The sequence below is a fragment of the Octodon degus genome, unplaced genomic scaffold (assembly GCF_000260255.1).
Source record: "Octodon degus isolate 3935 unplaced genomic scaffold, OctDeg1.0 scaffold00140, whole genome shotgun sequence".
Taxonomy (NCBI): domain Eukaryota; kingdom Metazoa; phylum Chordata; class Mammalia; order Rodentia; family Octodontidae; genus Octodon; species Octodon degus.
The window spans coordinates 6,907,050-6,915,911 of record NW_004524716.1 but is presented as its reverse complement, the minus strand read 5'-3'; the positions used below and the strand labels follow the sequence as shown (position 1 = coordinate 6,915,911).

At 44.9% G+C, this 8,862-nt stretch overlaps 1 protein-coding gene across 1 annotated transcript in view; it reads right to left on the bottom strand.

Annotated features, from left to right (window-relative positions):
• Window positions 1-876: 876 nt before the first annotated feature.
• The window catches only part of Ovgp1 (oviductal glycoprotein 1), a 16,073-nt gene continuing 8,087 nt past the window's right edge, over window positions 877-8,862 (bottom strand). Inside the window, exons 8-11 of the mRNA XM_004641735.2 lie at window positions 8,553-8,738; window positions 6,668-6,784; window positions 2,616-2,751; window positions 877-1,617 (exon numbers count right to left, since the gene is read on the bottom strand). Coding sequence (XP_004641792.1) covers window positions 1,007-1,617; window positions 2,616-2,751; window positions 6,668-6,784; window positions 8,553-8,738 — 1,050 coding nt within the window. The 3' untranslated portion in view covers window positions 877-1,006. The remainder of the gene's footprint in view (window positions 1,618-2,615; window positions 2,752-6,667; window positions 6,785-8,552; window positions 8,739-8,862) is intronic.

Below are 8,862 nucleotides of genomic sequence, written 5' to 3'. Positions count from 1 at the left end.
GAGTCCGATTTAGTAATGAGACCCTGAACACCCTGTAGACCCTTCCCTAAAATTTAAAAAGAGAAAACCAGAAAATCAGCTAATATTACTATCAGCATCAAATGTGACAGCCACTTTTTGTGGGAGAAGCCCCTAGAAACAGAGAGCTAACCCAGGCCTGAATCTGCAGTAATTTATGAGGGTCAGTCAGACTCAGGAAGATGTCCCCAGGCAAACTAGAGTGTTTAATCCGTAAAAAAGTGGTGTTTCTGGAGGTAACCTAGAAGTGCGCCAGTAAGATCCCCTCACAAAAAAAAAAAAAAGGTTGTAAAATAATGTTTTTCCTTCTCAACTGCTTTTTGAGGAGAGAGTAGGCATATTATGCTCTGTCAGGTAGAACTAAGACTTCACCAACCAGAGAATACAAATTGGAAGGCTCAACTTCCTCATGCTCCCTGCTCTCCTTGGAGATGGTGGAAACCTGCTCTAGAAGAGATACTGGTTCCCACCAGCCATGATGTGAGCCATTGATAAATGTGGCAAAGGAAGCCCGTCATCCAGAACAGGGAACACTGTGCCCTTGACACAAACACCCTTCCAACAAATAGTAGAGAAAATGACCTAGAAAGGAAGAAGCTGACAACTTGGTGGCCCGACTCATTTTAAGAAAAGAATACAGAAACTGCAAGTAGATTCTTGTTTCCGATTTATTCAGAAAAGAGAGGGACCCCCTGTGGCTTGGGTGACTGGGATCAGGTTGCTTGTGTCACCACATAAAAAAAAAAAAAAAAGACAAGGCAAGAGCTTTCCCAGTTCCTGCTACCAACAAAGCTTAGTATTCTCTATGCACAGCAGAATTTTCTGGGTTATCCCTTTTTTAGACAGGGGACTTTGTAGCAAGGGCCATTGAGTGAAGAGATGAATGATTTCTATCAGTGAGAATGAAGGGGTTACCAAAAGCAAGGAGAATGCCTCTTAGAAGACAGATGAAAGGGCCAGAGGATAGCTTCCTCCTTTCCTCTCCTACCTAACGACCACTTTCACCCACTCTGGGGTCAGTTTCTACTTCAAAACTAAAATTCTCCTCTTGTAGAGTCACAGCTTTTTCAACAGGAGTGTCTGACATCTTTCTAGGCAAAGTGTCACTTTCAAAGGATGAAGCATTCCTTCTCAGGGCCATTGTTTTCTTCCCAAAGGTCCTAGTCTGAAGATGCATGGGGCTCATAGTTATCCCTTTAGGGGTCATAGATTGATGACCCACAGTGGTCATGGTCTTCTCCCCAGGGGTCTCCCTTGGAAGATGCACAAGGGCTACAGTTGTCTCTGCAGGGGCCACAGACCAGTGGTCCCCTGAGGCCACAGTCTTTGTCTCAGGGACCTCAGTCTTTCCTCCTAGAGCTACACTGTACTTTCTAGGGGATACTGTTTCCTTCCCAAGGGTCACAATTCTTCTTGTAGGAATTGTCGTTATGTTTTCATGCTTTTCCTGGGCCTCAGTGGCCGTCGCCTCTCCTGGAGGCAAAATCTTAATAGTATCAGTGGTCATTGCCTTTGTCACAGCCAGTCTTTCAGTATCAGATCTTGAAGAATTCATAGCAGATGAGGGCCGAAATTGTGGTGAAGGAGTTGAGCTGACCTCTAGGGAAAATAATTAAAAGGAATGAAAATTCTAGCTCTTCCTTCCTATCTTATTAATTACAGCAAGACCAGAACCACCCCAAGGTTGAAGGACCTGCTCCAAAAGTCCAGCAATGGATTTCACAACTTAACAATTTACCACTGTGGGCACAGATAACATCTCATCACACAGGAACCCTTCTCTCTGACCCCGTCATGTAGTATGGTCCCAAGTCATGGGCACTTGGGGCTGTATTTCTGGTGAGTGACTCAAAGGAGAGACCAATGAAGGCCTGTGTGTAGGCCCTCTCTTTGATCCCTCTGCACTAACAGCAACATTGTTCCCCCCAACCCTAATTCTTCTGTCTTTGAACACTCAGAGAAAACCTCTTATTCCCACACTGTAGGAGGCACTAGGAACAAATATGCTGGCAAAGGAGGCTCTGGATATCTCGATGTAAGTGCCTGGCATGCAGCCCACCTAAACACTTAACAAGGCTAAGCCCAGTCTTGCTATGTATAAAGTGAGGATTATGGAAGATCTCTAAGGATGTTTCTGTTCTTGCATTCCAAGTCTATCTCCTAACTGCCTAGGTAGCCTCTACTATCAACAGGATCCTGAAAGAAATTAAATTTCTTTTCCTAACCTTTGCTTCACAAAGCAAAAAGAAAGAAACAGAGAAATATTAACTAGCATACGTAGAGTACTAACTATAATCCAGCAGTTTTTATTCACACTTTGTTCTTATAAGAGTGACGTCACGATTCTAGGGATCGTCTTTGTTTTACAGTTAGGACAAAGGAAGCTCAAAGAGATCTAGTATCTCTAGTAACATCCAAGTAGATCTGATAAGGTCCAAATATCTCAACCGAGATTTAAAAACATCAGCCAGCATCAAAGCCTATTCTCTTCACTCAATACCATGTTGCCTCATCGAAGTATTTACTTAGCAGGACAGACCCACCCAGCGCCTTCTTCTGCAAAGTCCAACCCCAGCTTCCAACTCACAGCTACTTACCAGCTTGCACCAAGAGTTCATTCAGTATGTACACAAGGGGAAAAGGGCCGGTGCCACAGAAAGTGCCCCTGACGTCATCCATGTCCAGTGTCCACACCATGGCACCTCCAAAATGTTCTCTCTTTACAAACATTGCCTGTGAAATTAACAATCAGTCAACACGCTATAGTGGCTCCCTCCAAACTAGTTACAATATCAAATACCAGAAGCTGGCCTTTCAAAAGGCAACGCAGAAGTACTATGACAGCGTGCTGTCCAGCCTCTGCCACTTACTAACTATTGGATCTTGAATTTTCTTTTCCTTTTTTTTTTTTTTTTTGAAACAGGGTTTAGCTGTGCAGTTCAGGCTGGCCTTGGCCTCACTTTGTAGTCCAGGCTGGCCTTGAACTTGCAGTGAACCTCTTGTCTCAGCTTCCCAAGTGCTAGGATTACAGGGGTGAACCACCATACCCAGCTTTGGATTTTGAAATGTTTATATAAACATTAGGTGTCTTGGTTGCCTCATTGGTGAGAAAAAAGGAAAACTTTCCAACATTTCTATGATCAAAAGTATTCCTATATACCAAAACGTGGATGGAATTTGGAGGACATTATGCTAACTGAAATAAGCCAAACCAAACAATTACAAAGACTGTAAGATTCCCTTCATGACAGGTACTCAGAGAAATCAAAGTAATTGAGTAAAGTAAAATAATGACTGACAGGGCCTAGGAGAAATTAGGAGTTAGTATTTAATGGGTACAGAGTTTCTTTTCTTTTATTTTTATTTATTTATTTATTATTTATTTATTTGTACCAGGGATTGAACTCAGGACTTTGTGCTTTCCAGGCAGGCACTATGCTGCTGAGATACCTCTCCAGACTCAGAGTTTCAGTTTAGAAGATGAAAAAGTCCTGAAAATGAATGGTGGTGGTGATTACACAAAATGCAATTAAATGTTTTTAACTTCACTGAATTATAGAATCAAAATGGTTAAAATGCTTTATGCTATGCAGGAGTATACCTAAATAAAGAGTTTTTACATAGCAGTATTTAGATCAGTATCTGGCACAGACTTAATGTTCGGCAAATGTTGGCTACCATCCCCCGAGGTCCCTGGCTGCTAATCGCCGTGCTCATCCACTCAACTACGTAGATATCGCTTGATTATTATTTTAGAAAGTCACTTCAACATGGAGACCTAAAAAGTATAGATAAAGCAGCTAATACAGATGAAAAGATAAAGACATTTATCTATAATTTTTAAACGTCAGATACAACTAAAAAGGAAAGGTTTACACTCAAATCCAGGTCCTTTATCAAGGCTGATAGAGAAAAATAACTCCACCACATTCAAATAGATGCTTGATTTGGCCAAGTCATTCTGCTCCTTTCTGGGACTTGCTGAACCCAAATGGAAAATAAGGGGAAGTAGATTTAATTATTAAGTCTCAAGTTGTGGAGGTTTTGAGAGCTTATCCTCCTTACAAGCTAATATGTTGGCCCGCCCACACACACACACACACACACACTCACACCACCCACACACTGACACCACACACACACCACACACACAGCACACACACACACACACACACACACACACACACACACACACACACTGGAACCAGATCAGGAAACAAACTATTATGAATTATTCACAGCAAAGACAGCAAGGAGCACAGCACCTTGCTTTGGTTTTCACAACCCAGCCTCCCGAAGGACAAGGTGAGGAGCAGCTAGCCTGCATGTGCAGCAGGGTTTGCACAGCCATGAGCCTCAAAATTGTGAGCGTTAGAGCTCCTGTGGTATGGGCAGAATATCTAGTGGAGAGGGGCCTGGGGAGATGGCTCAGTAGAATAAGCACTTGCCTGGCAAGTGTAAGGACCTGAGTTCAATCCCCGGTTCCGCAAAAAAAAAAAAAAGACTATCTAGTGGAGGAGGGCGACTGTGTGAGCTGTGCCTTCTGCTCTGTTTATATGCAAACACTTTTTGAAGGGGACTTTACAGTCCCTCCGTGTGAGCAAAGGGTCCTGGGGGAGTGAAGGGGGAGCACAGCTTGCATTTTTGGAGTATCCTATCTGCTTCTTTGCTCAGAAGACCCACACCAGGCAGGACCCTGAGACATCTGGGGATAATTATCTCCCAGAAACAATCTCCAAGGTTTCTTTTACCTCTAACATTCTGTGATAGAGTCCCCTAGTCATCCCCACACTACGCCTGGGTCCCCATTTAGTTCTTCACGACACAGTAGTGGTCCTCAAGCAGCTCTGTCCTCCCCTGCTGGTCCCAGACTCTTTTTCCCGGCACACAGCGTACATCCCTGCTGATGTCCTCCGGATCGTATATCTAAGTCTGCCCAACTTACTCTTTCCATGAGATCCCTGATCTTTTCTGCCTGTGATTTCCATTCCCAAGAGAAAGACTGCAGGAGCTGGAAGTCTGGCTCTCCAGCTCTCTTCTCACCAGCAAGCCTCGCTGGAGTGATGCATAAAGAAGCTACATGTGTAACTGCAAAGGAAACTTCATGAGTGCCCCCTATCTCTTGTGTTTTCTACCTCAAATTTCTCCCTTCTCAGGAACACCAAACACATGCACTTCTCCTCACTTTTGCAAGTGTGAATTCTCTCCACTCACAACCCCTGATACCCAGGTAGTTGCCACATATCAAGAACTTCTCACTCACAAGCTGCATCTTCTTCCAACAACCCTGGCCCAGACCCTCAGGCCTAGGCCTTCCATGTCTGGTAGAGCTTCCAAAACACCACCCACTATGACCATATCACATGTGAAGACAGACTAAAAGCAGTTTCCAAACTTTTTCTAAGGCGTACTGTTCTTGGGCAAAAGCAAGAATTTCTGTATTTATCAAGGCTCTCAGATGATTTCAAAACAGAGACAAGGTCAGGATCCACTGAGATCCAGAGTTTCTGTTTTAATTCACTAAAAACTCTCCCAGATTCAGCTCTGCAAAACACCACTTACGTGGCAGTTAGGACACAGTTATACTCTAAAGGCTTCCAAATCATAGGCCAGCTCAGAAGATCTTCCTTAAACCACTGCAGAGTGAAAACTAAAGCTGGTCACCAGCACTTACGCCCCTCCATTAAAGTCTCTGGGCCTCCCGAATTCTCCTTTGAACTTGTGAAACCCTGTCTGTCCCCCAAGCCTTCCCCTGTGCCATTACCTTCTGTTTCTACTGCCTCTCTCAGAAAGTGCTCCCTGATTCCTCCACCTCTGCCACATATCTGTAATTTTCGTTGAGAACTTAGGATAAACTACCTTGTGTTGCTATTTGCCTGTTATAAACTGTCTGTTCTTTTTTTCGTGTATGTGTGGCCAGCCCAGCCTGCCCTGGGGACAGGGCTGGCATGGCATGTGGTGCCTGGGATTGAACTGCACTCCCTGCGCTTGCCTAAGCTTGCCTAAGCAGGTGCTTTAGACTGAGCTATCTCACCAGCCCAAAATTGTCTGTTCTAAATAGAAAAGAAGACTAACTCAGGAAAATATCAATATTGAAAATTTAAACTATGACTCCTGTTAAATCTATATGGTTTAAACAGCCTTATAAAGTAAAAAATGTCCTATACCCAACTATGGTACACTGGGGACCATGTGTCAATGGAATCACATAACACGATATCCTTTTGACCTGGTGGTTTTGGTAAACATTCAACTATTTATGTTATTAATTTAAATTCAGCTTACTGAAATATAATTTGTGTATAATAAAAAATAAATAAATAGGGCTGGTGAGATGGCTCAGTGGTCTAAAGCATCTACTTAGAACAAACTTGGCAAAGCAAAGGGACCACGGTTCAATCCCCCAGCACCACATGCCAGCCAGGGCCGCCCCCTGGTGGGCTGAGCTGGCCACACACACACACACACACACACACACACACACACTAAATAAATAAAATTAAAAAAATAATAATAAATAAATAAATAGAAGGAAACATCTGTTCTAAAACAGAAGAAAAAGAAGAAGAGAGAGGGGACTGGAAGAGGGAGGTAGGGGCACGGGGAAGAGAAGAGAAGGAGCGGAGCAGGACAAGAACCAGGGTCTCACCTTGTGGTTGAAGCTGACGGCATCATCATAGCCAACCCACTCCTTCCCCTTGAATGCATAGGGGACACATTGGTAATCAATCCAGTGTTTTCTTGCTCTTTGGACAAAGGAGCAAACCTATCAGGAGGACCACCAGTGAGTTCCACATAGTGCCACAGAGAGACATCAGGAGGCATAGCTGTCCCTTGCCTCATCCATGGTAAGGACTCCCCAAAGCCCTTATCAGGAGTGAAAAACTAAGGTAGGCCAAAGAGGCAGTAGGAAATCCACTCAGCCAAGATCGCCTCCTATCCTGCGTAAATTTATCTGCTCCATTTTCCCTCCTTAGAGAGAACTGGGGAGTGTGTGATACATTCAAACAGCCAAGTGGGAGTTTGGCAATGTACTAAGAGGACTATACCTAAACCGGGACTGGACCTGCATTTTTAAGTGTTTTTATAAACAAATGTCTATTCATTAGACATCAACACACACTGCTTCGTCTATAGGTAGCTACCAAACTAGTACTGTAACTTCTAGTTGATTGAAAGGTATTTTAAATAATTATGGATTTGTTTGTTTATTTAGTTGGTGCAGGGTCTCACTCCACAGCTCAGACTCATAGTGATCCTCCTGTCTCAGCCTTCTCAGCGCTGGGCTTGCAGGCCCAGCTTCGGTGGCCAGCACAGTGCTCCGGGAATTCTGGGGCGTGCATGGATGCAGTATCAGGGACCAAATCTGGGTCCTTTTCTTGCCAGGCAGGTGCTTAGACTGCTGAGCTGTTTCCTCAGCCCTGAAAAGTCTTGATGGAAGGCCAAACCAGGTTGCTACAATCTGTCAAGTGGCCAAGTGGCCACTAGGTGCCCAGAACTGTGTCAGCAACTACATGCTGCAAATAAAGAGACGTGGCCAAGCTGCGCTGCAGGAGTTAATCTCTACTCCACTTCTGTTTTCTTGGAGTGCTCTTGGGCTATTAAACTCTCAGTTTCTCTTAAACTCTTTTAGATTCATGGTATTCTTCAAAAACATTATTCCAACTATGCTGACACCCATCCCCATGCGTCATTGGGTTAGCAGGAAACTGCCCTTACCCACCATCCAGCAGAGAGCAGAGCTTGAGGAGACGTGCCTCCACTGCTGCCTGAGGTGAGGTCAGAGCCTCCACCTGGTCCCCCCAGCATCCGTGTTTTTATACCTGCTGTGCTCGGCCTGCCTATGAGGATTCTCTTCCTTCAAATCTGCTCAGGGTCCACCTGCTCCGCACAACTATTCCAGACTCCTGTGGCATGAACTCATGTGCCTCTCCTTGTTCCTCTTGTCTTACATTCACTTGGGGCAGGATCCATGTCCTCTCCCCGACCCCCTAGCACACTTCGCTAGGATGGATGTTAAGGGGTAGCACTGAAGTAGAGATGAAAGAATCTGCAGTGCAGGTGTCTGAGGATTTCTTCAAAATAGCCCAGTAGTGGGATGTAGAAAGCGGGCGAACTGAACGAAGTAAGACCAGCCATGGACTGCCGACCGAAGTAGAGTGGGAGCTACAGGGAGGGGGCTGTTCTTTCACTTTTGAACCTGTTCAACATTATACATATTGCAAAGGAGCAAACTTGGTTTTTTATTTAGGTCAAATAGCAAGTCTTGATTGACCTATATAACATTTAAGGTCCTTTTGCAGAGTAAAATCTCTACCCCCTTCGCTGAGATTATTCTGAGTCTCTCATCCCTCACAAAGAACTCGGCTTCTACCAAAGAAAAAGAAAATCTCCCAGTGAATTTTCTCATCCCAATCAGTTGTCTCACTCCCCTGTCCATAGCTGTCACCCTGCCCTTGCCCCTCTTCCTGATCCTTGTGCCAGCTGGTGTAGAAGGCCCCTAACTGCTAGTCACAGGTCCCTAATCCCATCACCTCATAATAAGCCAAGAAGCCAGCTTGTTTGGTGTACTTCCCTGGAGAGGCTGGTCCCATCGCTGCAGCCTGCAACCCATTCTTAGAGGCTTTGCGGAGGCGAAAAGTGCGTCCATAGGTGGGGAGCCCCATCATCAGCTTCTCTGAGGGGGCCCCAAGCCTTTGCCAGTATTTCATAGCATATGCCTGCAGGGAGGAAAAACACAACCTCTTTCTGTTTCAATTCTGTCTCTGTCCTGCCTCTGCCTCTGCCTCTGCCTCTACCTCTGCCTCTGCCTCTGCCTCTCCTCCTCTCTCCTCTCCTCTCCTC